The sequence below is a fragment of the Rhagoletis pomonella genome, unplaced genomic scaffold (assembly GCF_013731165.1).
Source record: "Rhagoletis pomonella isolate Grant_MI unplaced genomic scaffold, Rhpom_1.0 Rhpom_scaffold_00001, whole genome shotgun sequence".
In the NCBI taxonomy this organism is placed as follows: domain Eukaryota; kingdom Metazoa; phylum Arthropoda; class Insecta; order Diptera; family Tephritidae; genus Rhagoletis; species Rhagoletis pomonella.
In genome coordinates this window covers 3117068-3140039 of record NW_023458555.1, presented here as the reverse complement: position 1 = coordinate 3140039, position 22972 = coordinate 3117068, and the positions used below count along the sequence as shown (strand labels likewise).

The 22972-nt window shown below is 33.7% G+C and overlaps 2 protein-coding genes across 3 annotated transcripts in view; one reads left to right on the top strand and one right to left on the bottom strand.

Annotated features, from left to right (window-relative positions):
- The window catches only part of LOC118750274 (peptidoglycan-recognition protein LB-like), a 32416-nt gene extending 31662 nt beyond the window's left edge, over positions 1–754 (top strand). Inside the window, exon 7 of the mRNA XM_036485000.1 lies at positions 3–754. Within this exon, the coding sequence (XP_036340893.1) occupies positions 3–66 (64 nt within the window). The 3' untranslated portion in view covers positions 67–754. The remainder of the gene's footprint in view (positions 1–2) is intronic.
- Positions 1–22972, bottom strand: part of LOC118736502 (trichoplein keratin filament-binding protein) — a 170713-nt gene that overhangs the window by 67887 nt on the left and 79854 nt on the right. The window contains exon 2 of one of the 2 annotated variants that reach the window (XM_036466580.1): positions 18003–18067. The exons of the other annotated variant lie outside the window; for it this stretch is intronic. The gene's annotated coding sequence lies outside the window, so the exon portion shown is untranslated. The remainder of the gene's footprint in view (positions 1–18002; positions 18068–22972) is intronic. 2 annotated transcript variants of the gene reach the window in all.

Genomic DNA, 22972 nt, shown 5'->3' with positions numbered 1-22972 from the left:
TTATGTCCGGGTGATGCACTCTATGCGGCTGTGAAGCAGTGGCCGCATTGGGAGCAGCCAAAGTGAACGATTAAGCGAAGGTTTAGTTTTTTCATTAGTATTTAAAAATTTTTGTTGTAGCTTATTTCTATTAAATTACTGAAGAAGTATTTATTGTTCAAACATATTTGTATGTACATTTGTATGTAAGTACTTGTATTTGTGCCAAAAAAACAAACCAAACAGCAAATGTATTGTTCCCGCGATTTCTAAAGCAAATTTTGAGTCGATTGTGTATTGTTATCTTTATATTGATAGCATCGTTATTTATATTCTTGTACTAGGGCTTAATGAAGTCGTACAGCTTTTGGAGTGGTCTGCTTGAATGATAAGAAGGTTAAGTACTAGAATTGAAATCAAAGGGGGTTCCCGGCAATAGACTGAATAATACTACTCGACTATAAATTATGAGTGGCATTTAAAGTACGTAAAAATTTAATAATAGAATGCATGCCCTCATGCATGTCATATGAATACCCAGTAGTAAATTCGTCTAGCCCAAAAGTTAGGTATGTACTTCTTAAAAAATGATTTTCACTTAGTACTCTAGCATAGTGCACTATTTTTACGAAATCTAAATACTAATTTCCAGATATGCTTATACCTTATTTTGAAATCGCCAAGATGGACAACTAATGGGCCAATGGTGTCCCTGCCAGTCTGAGGGCATTCGCGAGCTAAATTAATAGGCAGAAACATTCATTATGTTATAAGTACCGCCCCTTTGAATGTTGTACGTATAAGTACCTTCGCCGATACCGATAAGGAGTCACAGCGCACAGTGGTACGGCTCCATACATTTTTTTTTTTAAATTAGAAGTTAGCGTAGAATCACAATTTTCCGTACGCAACATTTATGGACAAAAATAAGCAAAGGAAAAAAAACAGAATTTGGCGTGAGAGATTGAAAAAGCGTACCTATTAACATATCATTCCGAAATTTTGCGCATATGTTAGCATTAATATTATAACAAAAAACAAAAAAAAAAATGGAGTAATCCGTTTATTTTAACACATACCTCCTATGCAAACTTAACCTCAAAAACGCCTTAAAAGTCGCAATTATGAGCCCAGTTTTTTTTTTCAAAAATCGAAAAGTTATTAGAAAAACACATTGCGCAGTTGAATAAAAGTCGCAATAGATTTTAGTTAAATAAAATTCTACTGACTTCTGTTATTTTCATTTTTATTGTCAACTCCATAAGGTTATAATGAATTTTTCTTATTCAGATATTGCTTTATAAGGCAAAACCAAATATAAGAATTGAATGTTCAAAAAACTAAATTTTTTCCGCTGCAATCTCACTGTGCAACGTTCTGAGCCAGTACCTAAATATTAGCGTGGGCCGAAAATCCGCTTTTTTAGAATTTTGATTGGTAATAGCAAAAATATCGTACATTATGCTCTAAAAAATATCTGTGTGCAATGTTAAAAATTTTTGGTCAATATCTTAGGCTCGCCCAAGTCCATCAAAGTTCAAGTACTAAAAAAAAAAAAATTTTGCTAACTTCGATTCTCTACAAAAAAAGGTCCATATACCAAATTATGTAGGACTAATACTTTAGAAGATTATTGCAATTTTAGTAAAAAAAATTATTACTTAATTTATTTATTAATTTTTATTTTTTGGCCATATTAAACTTTGATGGACTTGGGCGGGCCTATTCTATGTTCTATTACCAATCAAAATTCTAAAAAAGCGGATTTTCGGCCCACGCTAATAAATATATGTCTGTTAGTAGGGACATTTTAACAAGCTTTTTTCTTTTATTTTATGTTTATTTTTTTTTTTGAAAGTTTCGCCAAATTTCGAACTTTGTACAAGAATTAAAAGAATAGCAAATTTTTCCAAAATATTATTTTTTTCGGTCTCTTGTTTTTAATTTTATTTGAGACTTGGGTTTAATTGAAAATGTTCACACAAATTCTGTGTATGTGTATGTATACTGTGTCAAATGCATTTAGAATTGCTTATCCAGTTTCAGTACCAAATACTACAGTCCAGCGTTTATTACAAGCGTTGAATTTAAACTAAAAATATGAAAATGCACAGTAAAAGACTTACACCGGTAACTAATTTGGCAATCTGCATTTCAACCTAGCGCTGTAAACAATGCTTATAGAAACATAATTATTTTCATTCCGATTCGGCCGTGGTTTGGAAAGCTGAAAATTTAAGAGTTATCGAGCATCCGGAATATTACCGCGTTTCCACTGGTCATTAAATTGAAATAATTGAGTGTCAAACTTAGTGTGGAAGCAAAGTTAGGATCCATTTTTATTAACATAAAAACAGGAATATTGTGTGCCATTAATAGCGAGTTTCACGAAAGCCAACCGATGGATATTAAATTTAAAAGAGATACTTCATCATCAAATAATACCCGGTTTGCACATGACTTTTTTGTTTTTTTTTTTTAATAGCACGAAATTTTCAACATTCCGTTATAATTTTGAAATTTGTTGGGCTTCACTCAAAACCTTAGAAACCCAAAAATGTAGGGTCTGAGGATACATTTTAGAAAACTCAGTTGCTAGTTTTCGAACGAGTGTAATGTAAACAATTTTAATTTACGGAAGCAATACGAGAAATAAAAGTCCAATAATGTCTTTCTTTCTATTAAAGCATTCGTGATCAAGTCCATATGCTGGGTGTTTCCCCGAAAATGCAACCACTTTTGTCGTGTTTTTTTTTTAACATTTAATTGAAACAGCATCGCCATGATGAGATTTTTCTTTGAACTCAAACTACGGAACACAAATACTACGAAAAGCAGAAAAAAAAAGGAACAGTCCAGCGCCTTCGTCTTGGTCTGCAGGCTGTATCGGAGATACAGCCGCTATATTTAAACGTAGAATACGTGGTATGGTTAAGAGCATATCCAAGTCAAAAACGAAATCACACACTAAGAAAAAAAGGGTTTTTCCAAAATTTTACAAATTTACATACTTCTAAGTGAAAAGAACTCAATGAGAATATAAGCGAAAGCCCTATTTTTATTTTTATTTTATACCATTGTTTTTTTCTACAGCTTACTGAGATTTAAAGATTTGAAATTTTGAACAGAAAAGATATTTATTGAAAAAACTGAATATAAAATTGTTTGAGCGCTTGAAAGAAATTTAATTCAAACTGTACATTTGAAAACACATTTACATGTTGTGGTTGTAGCTAAGGGCGCAGAGATACTTGTTACTATTTGTTAACTTTCGGGAAGACTCGGGTTCGAATGCTGTTAAACGCAAAATATAAATTTTGATTTTTCTTAATTACGAAAAAGTATCAATAAAGTACAGAACGAAATCATATTCAGACGAAAAAATCTCAAAAAACTCTTTGAACTAAACAACAGGTCGTTTGGCGACATATCATATGTATGTGTTTTAAATTGAAACAAGGACGATATGATTTATTTTTTCTAAGTGCATATACTATACATAATGGAGTAAAACCGATGACAAAATCGATTAAAATGTCGATAACAAAATCGATAAAAATATCGATCATTATATCGATAAGTGAAAATATCGATAGCAAAATAAATAACCAAATCGATCATTATATCGATAAGTTCTGAAAATATCGATAACAAAATCTATAAAAATATCGATAACAAAATCTATAAAAATATCGATAACAAAATCGTTAGCAAAATCGATAACAAAACCAATAAAAATATCGATAACAAAATCGATAAAAATATCGATAACAAAATCGATAATAAAATCGATAACAAAATCGATAATAAAGAGATAACAAAATCGATAAAAATATCGATCATTATATCGATAATTTCCAAAAATATCGATAGCAAAATCAATAACTATCGATAAAAATTTCGATAACAAAATCGATAAAAAAAACCAACAAAATATCGATTATATCGATAAGTCCCGAGAATCCCTAAAATCCCGAAATAGTTCCGAGATTGAGTCTCTGTGCCTTTATCTATATCCTTTTCTCTACAACTACCTTTATTTTAATCTTTCTTCCTCTATCTTCATCTATACTTTTATCGGTATCCTCATCCGCATCTTTTTCTTTATATTTATCTTTGTTTTTATTTTTATGTTTATCATATTCTTCATATACATATTCCCCTTCACCTTTGCACTTATACATATAAGTAAAGTGTTTAAATTTACCTTGGTCTTCATGTTTGCCTTTATCTTTACTCAACTTTGTTTTTGTGTTTATTTTTACCTTGGCCTTTATCTATGTACGTCCTCACCTTTACTTTTATTCTTGGATTGGACTTTTTCTAAATGTTGTTTCACTTCGAAAAGTCTTCGCGTATTATGCATACATGTGTTCATATATGTATGTACATATATAATATGTATGTACATATGTATGTATAGACATACATAGATTACTAAAAATAGAAACAGATCCACATTAACTGCAATCAACATATGTACGTATGTATGTATTTACATATGTACACACGCTGCGATTAGGTTATAAATAGCGCGCCTCTGTTTATCAAAAGCCGCATTACATACGCATACATACTTTTTGTCTCCTTCCCACACTTCCAACATATGCACGTGTTTGCAAAATGATGACGAGGTGATTTTGTATGGAAAATCATTTATGCCCATATATTTGAATAAAATAAACATATATAGAAGATATCAACCAATACTTCCCATATACCAAACGAAAGGAAAACTCTTGACTTTTTGATTAAAGAAAACAAAAACAAAATCATTGGAGCGGTTTTCGAGCATTTTGGTAATGAAAAAAATTTGCAAATTTTTTCAACAATTTTTTGCCTTAAAATGCTCAATATTTGTTAAATTTATATAAAATTTGTACCCGATAATATTTCTACTGCTCCAAAGAACCTATATCCCGAAAATGAAAGTTATATATGCCAACAATAAGTTGCTAGAGCACTTTAAAGGCTCAAAATTGACCCCAAAATAAGGCAATGTTTACCGTTGTTTTTACGACAGAAACCGAATTGGTTATTTACAAAAATGAATCTGTCGACAGGTTTGGAATTTTATCTTTGAAACGCCACACTTTTCTTTGAAATCGCTTTATTAGTTCTCGTGCAATAAGCGTTTTTGTGAAGCTCTAAAAATTACAACTACAACATTTGAACATAGCCCCCATACCTTAAGGTAAGACGTATTCTACGTCAAAATGTGTCGGTTATGATTTTGACATGGCTGCAGTTTATCGAAATTTCCAGTGAATGCATATTAACTCTACTACGCGCGTGTTTCCAGTTAAGCATGAAAGTGCAATGTGAAAAAGTGGCACACTAGCAAAACCAAAATTAAGTAGGACTATTTTTTTTTTGTTGGCTTTTGAAAAAATCCCCTTTTCATATCAATTGAAAAAGTACCAACACAAAATTCCATCACATTAATGCAAAGCAAAGTAAGAACTCTTCGTGGTTTACTTACCACTTTTTCAACTGATAAGCGGAAAAAAGCTGCATACAAAAGAGTATTTTAAATAAATATACCTCATTTTTGCTTTCGCTTAATTGACATTTTTGAAATACAGAAGACTTCTAACTTCCCTACATACTTAGATACATATGTATATGTATGTAAATAAGTTGCCTTACCAAAAAAAGTTGAGGTTTTTCACCAGAGTTATATTTATTATGCTGTAAGACTTCCGCCAAAATGTTTCGGAAAAATATTGAGATTTATGTGAGCTGGACCGATTTAAAATTAACTCCAAAAATCTCGTTATTATGATTGCGTTGATAAAATTGGAAAAAAGTTTCAACCAACTTGATTTATAAAAAAAAAAACAGATTTTACAATTCTAATTGAATAACAGTAGCGACTTATTTTTTATTGTGAGTGATGCTTATCGTTACCCTAATATAGAACAACCCTATCGTACAGCGCCTCTGAATTCAAAAACTCCGTAACTAACGAACGTACGTATGCACTTGGTAAAAAGCAACAGAAGTAGTAAAGCCCAATTCGCTTGTAAACTATTAAATTATTAATACTATGCAAATGGTCTAATAAATCAGTTCAAAATATTAATGGTTTATGTACAAAAAAAAACATACCACTTATCTCACGCCAGCGGTCTTTCTTTCAATGCCACTTTAATTGATTGCACGAAGTATTTTTATGCTTGCTTCCTAACGATACGACTAGCCAGCCATACACTTGAGAAGGTGTTGATAAAAACTCTGATCGCACTCAAGCGCGAGTATTCAAGTCAAATGCGTAATTATAACACATTTACAAGAGGATTAAAAATCGATTCAATTCAGATAGGAAAAGACACAAACATATCTACGTATGTAAACGATTGATGATAAAAAAAATTACGTCATATTTAAAATTTTCAATACTCGACAAAAAAATTTGGTGACAACATCTAATTTTACATGCCATATTCCATATAACTATTGCAAGCAATTTTTTTGACTACCATCTTTTTAATCTACACAAACTTACAAATATACATATGTATGTACAAACATATGTAAGAAACAATCGTACTCGCAATATCGCAGCAGTAATCGTACATTGATAAATTACATATGTACATTTTGTAGTAGCAAGCAGAAAAGTCGCTTAAATGAGCGCCAAACAATCCACAAGAGTGCATAAACACGTTTCAACAATGAAGAGACAATTGGATACCAATAACTGTAAGTGAGAGAAAAAGCTTCGGCAACATTAAAAAAAAAAAAAACCGTTTTTGATTGCGGAAGCATGCTCGTATGAAGTAAACAAACATAAACCGCTATTCAAAAGCACACCCACAACAAAAGATAATTTTTTGAGGGTGCAAAAACAATGGCATTGAGACAATTAGCGCCGGACTCAACAGTGCTAGCCTAATGTTTGCATACCGAATTTTTATTTTATTTTTTTTTTTTGAAAGCACTGTGGAACAATTATAAAGTTATTTTAGATTCTCAACGGAATAATGACTAAGCCAACGTCTATGCGTCATAGTTAAGGATTTTGGACCTCCTAATTACTATTTCCTACAGTGGTTTAAAGTTAACCCTTTTTTGTCAGAAATGACTCATCTTACATACATAATGGTATGTTCTTATGTAGGTATAAATAAGCTTCAAATAAAATTTAGCGAACAATTTTTTGTAGATCATTTTTAAGGTAAAGAGAAAAATTGAAAACCGACATAAGTACACTATCTGAAGGTTTATGTCTAAATTTTGTGTAGTGTAATTATAAATGCATTTGGGGACACTATTTAAATCAGTTCCAAACAGAAGTTTTTACTAAGGGTAATTGGAAAAAAAACCGAAATGCCATAAGCTTTAAAAGACACTAACTGGGGTGATAGACTCGGTCTTTCCAAACTGGTTTCCACCGTTTTTCTTTTTGTGATATCCATAAGCGATTTTTTTAAATCTTGATTTTTCAAATATCGAATAAACTGGAATTTTTTAATGAACAAACCGGTTTCTGCTATGGCAGCAAGAGCATTACTAAAAGTCCGAAAAAAATCAGAAAAAATGCAATAAAGCATTAAAAAAAATAAAACACGACCAAGCGTGAATTTTTCACTGAGTTTTATTTCTTCTACTTTCGATATAAATAAAACCTTTGAACTTAATTTACTTTGCTCTTTTCTAAATAAAAGCTACCTTTAATATTAGATAATAGTTTTATTTTGATTTTTGGTCCAACATAAGCATTTTCACTGTACGAAAATTATGCAATATAAAACCGGCTTATCCGGTTTTTTCTTAATTTCAAAATAGGGAACAGTTTTTTTTTTTTGCTCTAACATATCATAACCGGATTTTTGTAGCAAATGTAGCCTTACAAATTAAACCGTTTATCTCTTTTTGACCTAATTTAAAAATTTTATAGTTTTTAATTCATTGTTGTACGTATATTTTTTAGGTCTCACTGTTAGCATTTTCATTGTTGCTCTTTTCTGTAGCAAAGTTTGACAGAGAGCCCTCGAAACCCAGCGGGAGACATAGAATAAACAAAACTGTTAACTTAAACAAGCAAAGCTCTTTTATTTGAATTCAAATTAAGCTTCTGTATTAATTACAAAAATCCATCACTAAATTCGTGGGCCATCCCTGCCTGCGCTCCTCACACTTGGAAAAAAACTCTCTAGCTTTGCTACGGTGATTTTATTTTAATTTCATTAAACTTTGTTTATTTACTTTGGTTTTTATTGCTTTGGCTGTTGTTTTTGCTAAACCTGTTGCCTTGTTATTGTTTTTGTAACCTCCAATATCATTGCTGGTGTTGTTATTGCATCCATTCGCTGATCGGCAACACCGCGCCATTGTTGCTGTTGCTGTTGCTGTTGGCCGCAATGTTTGTGTTCTTTGCGAGTTTTTTTTTTTTCGTATACTTATCGCAAAAAAAAACTCTCAGCCATCGGACTTCGAGTGCGGCACGTTAGGGTGTTAGTTGGGAGATAGCGATTATACAGTTAAGCGCACATCGCAAAGGTGCTCGACGCGAGTGTACGTACGGACGTCGAAGTGGGTTGGCTGGCTATCATCAATTGAGACATTCGAGTAGCGGAAGAACGCAGGCCACCACCAAAACGAACCGGAAAATCGGAAAAGCAAATAGAAATCGCAGTCGAGAAGTTAGCAACATCCGCAAAAAAAAAACGCGTAATCGAACAAATATTATTTCTTGCCAACAAGAAATCTGTTTACTTTGATTTTGTATAGCTGCCGCGGTGATTAAATGAAACGTTCCGGCAAAAATTGTTTTGACAAAAAATTACCGTAAAATTAATCAAACGAGCTGTGCAAATCGACCCGAGAAAATCGAAGAGAAAGGAGAAATAATTTAAAATAAATTCGGTCAGGAGAAAATTTATTAATCGAAGTGATTTGGTGAATTGGCGAATTTCATGCCATCGCACAGAAACGAATTATTAAAAGTGCATGCAAAATAAAATTATAAATTATGACAGCGTTTGGTTTATTCCTTTTATCAATGTGGGGTAAGTTATCAATAGAATATGTCACCATGTACTTATACACTTACGAATTTATGCTCATGCATTTACATCTACTTACGCATATATGTATATGTGTGTGCACTAGGGTGGCCCAAAAATGCTTGAGAAAAACTAAAGCCAGAATTTTTGGGCTCTCCCCCCTCCCCCTACGATTGTTCTATGCCGAAAAACACATATCCCAATTTTTCTTGTGAAATTAAAAAATATTTAGAGTTCGCTTAAAGCGCTCAATCTTTCCAGGTATTTTATATGAGAAACAAATACTTTTTCTAGAAATGGTTCCTATTGCTTCCCAATAATAATACCCAGTTGTTTAACTAACCATTTTTTCATAGCAACACTATTTTAAAGGCCCGCCAAAACCCCACAAAATGCAATGGGGGACCAATAAAAAATCTTTAGTACGTTTTATGAAATCGTTAAATGTGCAATTGGCTATTATTATTGGAAGTCTCCTGAAGAGAAACAGGGTTTTCCGATCGAAAAATATACATTTTCAAGTCTTTCAAACTATTTCCAGGAAAATTTGACTTTGAGCGACTTAAGCGACCTCTAAATATTTTGTGATTTCAAAATAAAAAATTAGGGGTATATTCTTTTTCGTTATAGAACAAACCAAGGGGATGAGAGCTTTCAAATTCCGACTTTACTATTTGGACCACCCTAGTGCCGACAAATGAACTTATGCATATACATACATACATACATATGTATGTGCACATGTTCACATGTAAGTAAATACTGTCATACATCTGTACATATACTTACCCAGTCCAGAAAAGTTAACGAATTCGTCAAATTCAATCTAAAATTGCGCGAATTCCGAATACTAATGGCTTTTAAATTATCACATAGTCTGTATACATATATGTAATCAGTTGGATACGATAGATGATAAAAATTGAAAAATATCAATTTGTTTAATAACTAAAAATAAACTCATGAAGTCTTTGCTGCTTTTATGAAGACAGAAATTAATGTTACCGGCGAAGTGAATTATTTGGGATTTATACTGGCAGTAAACGTTCCTGAAATAGTTGTATAAAGAACGGCTAATATAGTGGTCTATTTTTAAAAATTAAAAAAAAATAACTCAAGTCAATTTTTCGACTTATTAATGGTTTATTCGAAGCGGTAAACATTCCAATTATTTATGGAACCCGATTTCATTGATGTCGCTGCCTTATCCGGTTTCACAGTAGCGCATCCTATTTTCCAAGACCTCGATGACGGTTTCTAGCACTATCTTGCGAATGGCTTGCTCGATATTTGCCTGAAGCCGTAATGGATTGTTCGCATAACATCTTTCCTTCGCGGCACTCCACAAAAAAGCATTAAAGCGTCAAATCGCAGCTCCGATTGACCGCAACGACCAGACGCCTACCATTATCGGACTTGGCGCATAAAATATTGATTGTGACATGGGCTGGTTGGTATGGCGCGCAATCTTGCTGAAACCAAAAATCGTCCAAGTCCATATCTTCAATTTCTGGCCACAAAAATCATGTATCATGCCTCTGTAGCGTTCACCGCTTAATGAAATGGTGTTTCTAGCAGCATTTTTAAAGAAAAAGGGGCCACCGATGCTTCCGCTCTTAAATCCGCAGAAAACTGTCACCTCCTAAGGATGCTTTGGCTTCCCAACCATAACGGGCGGATTTCACGATCGCCAGATGTGACAGGTTTGCTGGTTAACAAAGCCGCCGAGATGAAAATGCGCTTCGACAGAAGTGATGATTTTTCGTGAATCTCCTTAGCCACAGTGAGTTAGTCGCCAAAGAAACCTTAATGAGCCTTTGTAGGGAAGGGTTTGTTAAAGGTAAGGTCATTTCATCTAGGGACACGTAGAAAATGTGATCGGATCTAACATCACCATAAGGAGGGATTTACATATGTTTTTAATTAGCCTTTCAATCTATCTGTTTATTCATCCAAGGGTAGTTCAGATCCTTAAATACATAACTTAAGGTAGTAGTGTAAAATTTTAAATGACATCCCGACTACATGGATGTAAAATCCAGTGAAAAACTGCAAAAATATTAATTAAACTTTAGGAATATTACAGTTTCGAGAGTGTTGTAAACTTTGGTTAACTGGGTAACTGCTTGCCATTAAGCCCTGTGATCAGTGCACGGACTTTACAATTTTTTAGTTGTATTTTATTTTCAACCTTTTTTAGCAACATAGAATCTACCAATCTTTTCCGGAAACCAAGCAAAGAGATTTATATGAACGCATGTATGTATGTATGCATATTTTATCATCGAACACAACTATAATAAAAATGAAAAGTAAAGTCTTTCCTTAACCAATTTAAACGTGCAATTGCATCTATATCAGCTGTTTATGTAAATATTTTACGTTTGCAATACGCTTTTTAGTCAAAAAATTTTTTAAGTGGAGATAATAGCTTGAGCCCCTTTTTAAATGAATACAGGGCCTACTGCACTCGTGATGGAATCAAATTCGAATCGCTTTTGTTTTTTTTTTTTTTGTTTGAGAGAATACGGCATTTGGTTGTGAGCTCGATTTTTCAATTTAAAAGGTATTTGAGAGAATACAACAGTCATTTTATTTCTTTCGATTCGAATCGAGTTTCATTCGATCACGAATGCCATGATTCGGGCCCAGTTTTAAAAACTATCTAATATAGATACAAAAAAACTACCAATTTCTACCATCTTTTGTATGTAAAATCTACTACTATTATTTTTCTGGACGTCCGTGCACTGCCTGTGATTGAGCTTTTGATAACTTTGCATTAGCATTTATGGCGTTCTTATCAGCACTGACAACAATTTCTACAAAAAGTACCCACATACATTCATAAAATTATGAGCGCGTGTACATACGTACTTACATATATTTGTACGTACATATTTATGTTTGTGCCAGCATTCTAATTAATGTTACTGATTTAGGAGATAAGTTTATTAATGGGCATTGAAGTTCAAGTATTTATGTATATCAGCCACATTTCACTGAATAATCTAAAAAAAAACACCATGCAACAAAAACCAAAAAATTTCAAAATGCCCGAAACAATTTTACGATTTTAGTTTTTCTCTCGGAAGTCAGGATTATTCTCAAAGGACTTTGAAATTTAAAACTATCATTGATTCAAAATATTATTTTAAAAATTCAGTGCAAGGTACATACATATGTATGTAGTATATCAATATGGGTACCAAATGAAAGAGGGAATTCAGTGGAAGTCCCCCAGCGATTTTTTCTTAATTCTTAACACAACTACAATTATCAATTTGTTAATCAATGTTAACTTCTTTATTGGAGAATGCCTGGAATTTTGCATTCCATGTAATGCACGCTACAATCAGGCGAAACCACAACACGAACATACACGAAATTGCATAAGAACATTGAAGTATGAAAACAGCAACAAAAAAAAAAAACAATTAACAATAATAAATAATGCAGCTGCAAGAGTGCACAGCACAATAATAAATGTCAAAAGCTTTAATAATTCTATTGAAATGAGGATGGTATCGTGATTTTCATACAAGTCATTGTTTTTGGGTTTTATTACGTCACCTAACTAAAAGAGCGCTATCGAACTAAAATCGCATTACATAAAAACATAAAATAGTCGACAGTTGGTAATTAATTGCTTGATTTCGATCGGATCATAATTAAGTTAAATAGATGTGTTTAAATATTTGCTATTTACATTTCAAAAAAAAAACCTTTCAGAAGGCACCGAAATGACTACTATTTATTGTAAGGTATTTGTACACTATATTGCACAATTTTTGGAAACTGCATTTTGTAATCGGCCCATATTTCTAGAGGGTTTTCAATAAACCGACTTGCCAGACTTTGCAAATGAATTTATAGCTCATCGGAAAGGCTTTCTTCAGTCTTATTTGTTTTTCAATTTCGACGAACTAGCTAATGGTGATCACACCAAAGACCAAAATCGTCCTTTAGGTGTCAGAATAGGACTCGCCAAACTTGTGCTCCGGTATATCTCATGCAAGTTCATTTTTTTCGCTCGAAAAAAAATTTCAACGACTTTTAAATTTTTTTCCGATACCCATAACTTTGTTCTTCGAAGACAAAAGAAAAACTTATTTATGAACAAGTTTTGAAGAAGCATAGGAAATCCAGCTATTGCGGTTATTTCCATACCTAGGAAAGGCAGTGCCAAAATTTTGTCAGATTATGTTGGCTATAGGAAAAACCTTCTCCCATAAAGCATTATTTTTTACATGTTTGGGAATGGGTTTTCCATTGACTCAACCAAAACTAGAACGAACTTCTATCTCTTTCTATCTCTTTCCAAAGCCCCCGTATAATGCGCCACTATTACCTTTTCTGAGCGGGGTCTACAATGTTCAGTTGCCAGATGCTGAGTGATGCTTTAAAACCACCGACAAGCCTGGACTTTTCATACATTTTCAAATTTTTACTGGCATAGGGTTAGTATCTGATATCTATATCGAAGGTAAAAGTGACAGCCTTCACTTCTCTCTTGGTGAGTACGCTTCGGACTACTAATGCCATGGACTACGCGCTTATAGCACTTCTACCTTCGGTCATCGATCCCAAAAAACCAAGTGAATATTACCAAAGATTGGGTGCTGCAGGCGAGCAAAATGCATACCGACCGCAATTTCAGATGGTCTAGCTTTGTCTTTATTTATATCATAGATGGGCACACCAATACAGTCTCATTTTGTCATGGTATTCGTGAATCGCGCTGAGTAACAGTTGCCACTTTTCTATATTGTACAAAAGTGCGTCGTTTTTTTTGCGCGTGTTAGAAAACGCTCTTACAAATTTATATTTAATTTGTATTATGAACATGAAACGAAAATAATAAAATATAATAAAAAAATAATGAAGAAATAATTTCAAATAATGAATTATGAAATTAATTTTTATAAGTACATATGTACGTGCATGAAAAGTTTTTTAATTTAATTTCATTAAACTAATGTTTTAAAAAATGATAGTTTGTTCAACAACAAAATTCACGAATTTAAAATTTCTAAACTTTGTAAAAAACTCAGTATTCAATAAAGTATACTAAACATATTAAATTGCCGTATCGTACATACATATATACATAAAACCCATTACAAAAAACTTTAAATTGGTTTACACAGTTCGGCAGTTTGACTTTTTTACCATGACAAATAATGTCGCCTTATATTAAAAGAACGATTCCAAGTAGTCGTATTACCACATAACAAGCATTGGGCATTATTGGCTTTTCTTAAAACCGAAAATTGTAATTGGCACTCATACGCAGCCATTTTGGGCATTGTTACATATATAGGTGGCAACAACGCGCTGAAATTACGAATAAAAATATTCAACAGCGAAGCGTGGTGTCACTCTCATGAAAACTGAAAGCAGACTGAATTGAAATTCGCTGCGTCGTTTCTGTATACGTATAAGCGCTGCGACGCAGACGCTACTCGCGAGTAGCGTTTTGCCCATCATTGATTTATATCGAGCAGGTGGAGCCGTAGATAACTTTTGGTATTGCTTTTGTGCTTCTGTCTTGCCTCCGCAAGGACTTTTATTAATTCAACGACAATGAGCGGCTTCTTTCAGCCTGAACGATGTCATTGCCAAGCGTCACTTTGTTTCTAACAAAAAATACTTTCGAAGGATTAAATCTATGAAAACTTTAAAAACTGTTCTGGGCTCCTCTATACAGAGTCGCATTATATCCGTGGAACTAACGTCACATTGCCCACCTCAGTAAAACCTCAATGAGGCCAGAATGTGTGACTTTTAAAATACCCACAACAAAAACGTAGTATTTAAAATCTGTGTAGCAAAAATGAATTTAAATTCGCTAATTAAATGCCATTACAAATAAGTAATCGAAAAATAAGCGTAAACCCCCACAGACTTACAACAATGACAATACTTATGTAAAAACTAGCGGATAATGCTACGTGTCCAAGTATGTTGTGGTCTTTTATTTAATTGTCATATTTAAATTTAATTTTCCACTTGTTGCCCGAGCTTGCCCGACCTGCAACTCAGCCACGGAATGAACTCGCATTGTTGAACTCTTCACAATTTACTACATCACAGAGCCACCGACGAGTATTTTATGCAAACATGTGTGCCAGTGTGTGTGTTTATTCGTGCGAAAGTATGTATGAGACTTAATTAATTAATTTTGAATTACACACATTTTTTATAATTTCGCTCATTTATTATGTATATTCATTATTGATATTTAAATTTTTTTTTTTTGCAAATTGTAATATTCGATTAACTAGCATTTTTCAGTGCTACTTTCTCATTCATTGATTTCACGTACGACAGAATAACGGATGCTCAAGCTTAAACAAATTTTAAAACAAAGAGTATGTAAGTACGTAGACGTAAAAAGCGCACGCAAGCGAAAAATAAGTTGTGGTATAGAGTTTCCCTGCTAGAAACACCAGAAGAAAAAAGGAGTAAAACGTATTTCGAGACGCAACCTTACACTTACTGCCGGCCCTAAAGTTGGCGCGTCAAGCTCCGAAGTACTGTCCAAAATCCTCATACCCATACAATTTGTATGAAGCATCCCACAATAACGAGACGCTGGCGCCGAGCAAATGGAATTTTCATTTTTGACAGGGCGCTATGTTCTGAAGTTGGGTGCAGGGGACAGAAAGAAAGAGAGAGGGACAAAACAGTTAAAAGAAGAAACGGGCGGAAATGAAAAAACGTCAAATATTCAGCAGCGTTGTTTGGGTATAGCGTTGGATCACGCAACGCCTAGCGCTCCAATTTAGGGACGGCAGTTAAGGCCGGTTCACATAGAACTTTCGCGTTGGCTTTGACATGGACGTTTGGCAGCGAATACTTTGGCCTCTAAATTAACATACTAACGACACACAAATTAATATTTCATATCAATAATTGCATGAAAAATTATATTCCTTGCCCGCATTTGACTAAATATAAAAAAAATATATCACATAATTTTATTCATCACTTGCAAAATTCAACAAATTTTCATCAATGCCCATATAAATTTAGTCTGATCAAGTGCAAGTTCAACTAAAAAATCGCGTCGATTTTTATTTTTTATTTTTATTTTTTTTGTGACACTTTTTATATAGCATATCGTTTTTCTGCTATGTGTCCTTATACGGGAGCAGTGAAGTAGGGATGCATATCATTAACCAGTTACTGATTGTCCCCGAGTTTCTTTTCCTGTTGGGTAGTTTATAAGTGGCTAATTTATCTGTGCAAACATTTGCGCCACAAAATCATTTAAGATTTGTTTTGAATTCTACTTAATTATTTTGCGAAATACAGTTAAATTAAGTGGAAACAGGGCAACGCAAATATTCAATTACATTAACACTCACTCGAACTTTTCTTTCACATTATTAAATCAAGTTTTTTTTCAGCAGACAACCCAGAGCCAAAAGTTTTTACGTTAAATGTTACAGTACTCGTTAAGCATCAAAAACGGCTTTTAGAATTCGTTACGATAAGAATTAATTGATCATTTTACTAGTTGACTGTTTATTATTCAGTATATAAAGTTTGTCCTTCAAACATATATTCTTTAATTGGCCAAAAGTAACCCTCCCAACGCAACCAAGCTAAAATCCTGAAAAGTGGTAGTGTTCCATACAGAGGCAACTCAAAACTTGTACGTGAATTCGACACCTGGCAGTGATCTAGAAAAGCTGAGGCAGGCTGGTCTACAAGGTATTAATCCCTGGTAATATTTTGTATTTTCTAAATTCATTTCTTCTAAATAAAGGGTTGGCGACAAACTTTATCCGTCAATGGTTCTCTGCTATAACGACACAACTCAAATTATAATGATTTTCAGTAGAGTCAAATAAAGTTTTTGCGTTTCGTAATTAAGTAACAGTATGTCTTGAAACGTAACTATTGCCGATTATGTGCAGTCATTCTGTAGGAAAATTTGTAAAATATCAAATTATGACTGCTTTATAAATAAACAGTAACGGCGATTGTATTTTTTTGAAAATCTGACCATATATCTTACTTCCGCCTAAATTTCTTCTTCATAACAATCTTCTCGAGCTGAAAAAAATACTTTTAAGACTGTTCTTGTTTTGCTTGCGTCGATTGCAACGGTTTTTTGCCTAACCTGAACATTTGGGATTTTTTAGTTGTGACTGTTTCTGATTCAGGGTGCGATATGTCGATGTTACACATGAAAATATGGTTATTTATCAACCTTATCGACCATATGGCCCTTATTATAAGTTGCATTCGACTTTTGATCTTCGCTAGTTATCGAAGAACGAATATGAAATTCGTATTAAGAGCTATGCATCCGCGTCAAAAATCTCATTGAGTATCGAATTTTCTATCGAACAAAATTTTGCTTTCGATGCCGTAGCGAAGTGTAGGAAAATAATGAAAAAAAACGCTACAAACGCTTCTTTAGACAGTCGGAAGTTTCTAATAAATCCGTAGACGAATTTCCTAAATATATTGTTATGTCAAAATATATTCGAAAGGCTCCACTTAAACCTTTTCTACTCCTGGCCAGTTTACTATGCTCTCATCTGCTGATGAATCGTCGAACCAGAACTCCGTTGTACTAATTTTTACCACATTTTTATAAACTCGCTCTCTTTTTAACTTCATTTTAATTTGGACAAATTTACATAAATATGTACATGCACACTATTTAGTTTGTTCGATTTGTAAACAAAGCTTCTCAGCAATGGAAAATATAATATTGTGAACAGCCTAAATGTGTAAAATTCACAGTAGCACTATTCTTCATCGAATGAGAGTCATAATATCAAATGAAAATTCGTTCGATCAGCACTTTCGACCACAGCCGAAGATCGAATGTAACTCTTAAGAGGGGCCTATAACTTTAATACAGGAAATTTTGAGTGAGTCGCTATTGCAGAGGACCATCGATATGTATGTTTATTACATATTTCATTGTTTATTTAGCAAGCGTACTCGGGAATAAGGAAGAAAAAGATTGTACGAGCAGAAACTTACCCGAGCCGATTCTTTTCAATGGTATTGTAAACGAAAATAAATGTTGCTTGAATAAATGCAAAAATCTGAAAAGAAATAACGGATGTATGTCAGTATGTAAGTAGTGTAAATATTGAAAGCAAAAATTATACACATACCTATATACTGAGAAAAGAGATAAGTTACGTCAACTAAAAGTATATCAGGTGGATCCTGTCCCAAGAGAGTATACCGGATAATTATTTTATTTATGTAGTTGGGTGCCTATACCAATGAAATCCACAGTACTCAGAAATCTGCAGACGACCTAAAATCAGCTGTGAGAGTTTTAAGCTTTCATAGACAGTGTAAAGTGCCTTACTGAATGGCGTAGATAATGGGATTTGACGGGATAGTGAAGCTGACTATTGCCGTTGCAAGAATATATCGCCCCCTTTGCGCAAACACCATCAATACTAAAGTTTAGATTTGCTGAGATACAATGTAGACAAAATATAACTTAATGCAAGATTTTTTTTAGAAAAGTTTTAACGTTCTAATTTCCATGATAATTTCGCGCACAAGAAAGACTTTATTGTGACATAGATAAAATTTACAGTCAATATTTGGGGTAGCTATTGGGATTTAAGCCGTAATATTTGAACAGGTGATGCGTTATGGGGTTTAAAACAAAGTTGCATCAAAAAATGAATTTCGTGGAAAATGTATATCTACGATAATTTTGTGCAAAGGGGTCGATATGTAGAAGTACATATAACAAATTTACAACACCTTTTTTTCCAAATCAAGATGTATGGAGAGGTTTTATTCTCCAACTATTCCAATCTAACCTAACCTAAGGCGCGCGAAATTCTAAAAGTGTCGCCTGGAAATTTCGGCTAAAATCCTGATTTCTCCATTAATTGAACGCTGAATATACAGGTTTAAATCGGGCTTTAACATGGGAATTCCCACGACAGTCGGGCCTACGTAACCGTAACCACCCAGATATATATCTGACCAAGGACTGTCACTCCAGTAGCATTCCGCAAAACTCTTTGGGGAATATGTATGCTGCTGCAAGATCAATGAGCAAAAATTTCTTGCTTTTAACAATTTCCAAGTATTTACCTAGATTAGTGTGCGTTTTCGTAATGATTGCCTGACTACAAAAAGAAGTCACTTACATACATATGTATTACTAATTACGATAAATATCAATTGCGTTGCTGCGGAAGCGAATAAATATTCCCCAGATATTTACTTGAACTTCATTAAAATGTGCAAACGGTTCATCGGCAAAGCGTATTTGCTCTGCATAGCAAATAAGCAAAATTAGTTTTGATGATTTTAATGATTTGAAGTGTAACCGAATCATGACGAGAGAGAAAATAGAAGGCGTAAGAGGCCATGATTGTTTACTAGTTCTAACATTTAGCTACACTCAGCCTTAATTACATATTTATTAACGTAACACTTTGCCAATGCATACAGGGTGATTTATTAAGAATGCAGATTATCTTTGATACATATAAAAAACGCAACAATGGCTGATTGTTAGATGACTAGTTATGTTGACCGAAAAAATGGCGCAATGTGCGAAATGCATTTCTTTCAGAATGGGCATTTTCATAGAACATTTGAATCATTTTTACGCACATTTTAAATGAGTATCGCTCCATGACTAAATTTGACAAAGCCGGTAGTAAGGGGCTGCCATAAGCCTGCACCCATCCACCGGCATCCTTATAACCCAAATCAAAATCGAAGATACAAGTGAATATGGTGCCTATATATTCCTTATAAGTACAGTTGCTTTGGTTCCGGCTTTGGTTTCATTATTTTAGAGTAATTTCTGATATTATAAGAAATGTAGTTTTGTGGCACAATTCGTAAGAGATATGGGTAAATTCGATATTCGAAGCTTCAAGATTCGAGTTTTAATCAGGAACCGAGAACGCGCTCCGGTTTTGCTTTAGTTCTGCACGAGAACAAAATGTATTGTGAAGAATGTTCCCGCTAAAGAACAAAACGGAAGCAAAAGGATGGGGAGAGCAGCTTTAACGGGTATACAATGAGAACAAAAGTTTCGGGAACATTTCGAAAGGAAAAAATGAGAACAAAATTCTCAAGAACATTCTCAAGAAGAACAAAATGAGAACGAAACTTTCGGGAACGTTTCCTGTGAGAACGATAGTGTCGAGTACGTTTTCGGGGAAGATCAAATAAGAACAAAAGTCTGGCGAACGTTCTGCTAGACGTTCGTGTCTTAAATCTTTTGTTGATTTGATTTGCATAATTATCTTTCAGTTCTTTTTTGATTCATTTTAACATTCAAACATTTCAAACTACTGAAACACTATGAGGAAAATTTTCTTCTCGCTTTCATCCTTCCCAAATATTTAGTAGACGATTTGTTCCCGTTTTGTTCTTTTCTAGAGCGTTCCGGTGACTTTTGATCCAATTTTGTTTTCTTAGAAGGTTCCCGAAACTGTTGTTAACATTTTATTCTCTTTGGGAACGTTCCACCGGGGATTGTTCTAATATAATTCTGGCTGCGAACGTTCTCGACAGTTTTGTTCTCACTTTGATTCTTGTGAAAGCACTCCCTTGTTCTCATTGGTGCAAAAATTCGGATAAAATCAAATTTTGTCTTTGTTTGCAAAAATGCGACTCTACAACTTTCTTCTTTCTGTGTGTGGCCCCACGTTTTCCTTAGGAATGCAAGTCAAAAAAATACATCGATGTTTTTTCTATCTGATGCATATCGATGTGTCATATGTATATAAGAATCGATATTTCCGATAAAGATCGAACAATCGGAACTTCGATAAATGTTTAAGTATTAAAATCCAAATAAATGTATAAGAAATAAATACGATTTCAGACGCTTTATAACCTAAAAACATTACCTAATTGGTTTTCATTATGTGAAATTTACTTTCATCAAAAACTGCCTCAACCAACAGTTCTTCATTTGGTGTCAAATGCGGTTTCATTATCATAAAATCAGGCCAACTAACCTAACCTTTTTTCATAACAAAAATCTGCCAAATATGAAATATGTGCCTGCATTGAGCTTCATTAAAAAACCAGGACAATTTAAGTGTGCAGCAGGACAACAGGACAATTTGTCAAAACCAGAGCAAATCCTGGAAAACCAGGACATTTGGCAGCCCTACCGTAGTACCAATTGCCTGATAAAAACAAAATAATAAAAGCAACATTAACGTATCACAAATAATTGCTGTAAAAGATCTACATCATCATGAATCACCCTATACATTTAACTATATGTACTGTAAAAGCTGCGAGCGATAATCCGTTGATTTGTTTCAATTTAAAATCAAATTGAAATATATGTAAATCCAAATGTATGTACACAAATAAATGCCGACACGCACCCGCATACGCACAAGCAAATAGTTGTAATTAAATATTTCACCGTTTAAACAAATTAGTTTTGGCAATTCTCTCAATGCGCACTAATTATCTAAAATACATAACAGAAATCACAGTTTTACCAGTCACTGCTCACTCGGCACAACAAATTATATCTACATAAATAGAGCAACATTTTACGCAATCGGGACAACTACAACACCAACAACAGCATTCTAAACAATTAATGGCAAACGAGTTGAATAACATTTAAGCAAATATATTTACATAATGCTGAATGTATTTAGCTGATAATAAGCGCCCGCTTTAGATGAATTTTATTTCATAACATTTTAGTTTAATTTGCCACTCTACTAATTTTTGTAAATTTGAAACGTTAATATACTTAGATACATACATACATATGTACATACATACAACTGTAGGCGCGTGTATGCGCAATATATTTACCAACATTTAAATACTAATTAATGAAAATTAATTATTTGCATTTTGGTGTAAACAATGAAATGATACTATGTAAACTTCATGCGCTCGAAGCAACAAAAAAAAAAACATTTTCAATTTCAATTTGCATGCTTACTTACAACCGTTATATTAAATATTCAGCGCACACACGAATTAATATGATTATGCAGGTTCACAGACACCAACGCACACACACGCACACACATTCACACACACACGCGCTGTCAATTGTGTACATGAAGAGAACCATAATTAACTTGATTTCCATTCATTCTGACTATTGCTTCCGCCCCGGCCGCAACTTCGCCGTCTCAGCCTGGGCTGGCTTTCAGTAACTGCCGCCATTTTTCTTCCACTTGTCAAAGGAGTGTTTTAAAGCGTGTTATATGCAATTATGTTCCATTTTCCCATTCCCTTATTATAAGTAAGAATTATTATTTTTAATTCCCGACACTCATGTAGAACAACGGCAGCTCACTCATGTCGCCTCTGGAGTACAATTATGCACTGCTGGGGCGTATGCGTAACCTGAAAGGATTTTGATTAAGAGCCTCGTTTTCTATAAGTACAGAGAACATACGGTCACACATATTTATCTTTTTACATGTACTTGAGTTCAGTACATACGCAAACTTAAGCAGGGATCACACGATTTGTACATTTGTACATTTGGCGGTCACAGAGCGCTGTTGTCTACATAAAAACTTTCATCAAGAATGAGTTCAGTTCAATAACAACATTCCAAACAATACCGCTAGATTACGGAGATAATTTATAAATATTTACAAATGTACATACAAATCGTATGATCCCCGCTTTAGGGACTTAAAGGTTTGAAATCAGTTTCTTACTTATGCGTTTTTTCGATTACCAACAAACACAGTATCCTGAGGCCCACAGCACGGATTGTCCTTGTTTTGTGAGCATATTTTGAATTAGCCATTACTGATACATTATTTTCTGGCAAACATACAAACATATGTAGTTATGTAGTATCCTTATTCACAAGCTTTGTAATTGTATGAATGTATTTTGCTTCGTCAATGGCGAAAAAGTTCTCAATTACGGTTTCCCGCATTTCATGCCGAAGGCTCTTACTTTGACGCGTAACTTTAACTTTGATTTTCATTTTTAACAAACGT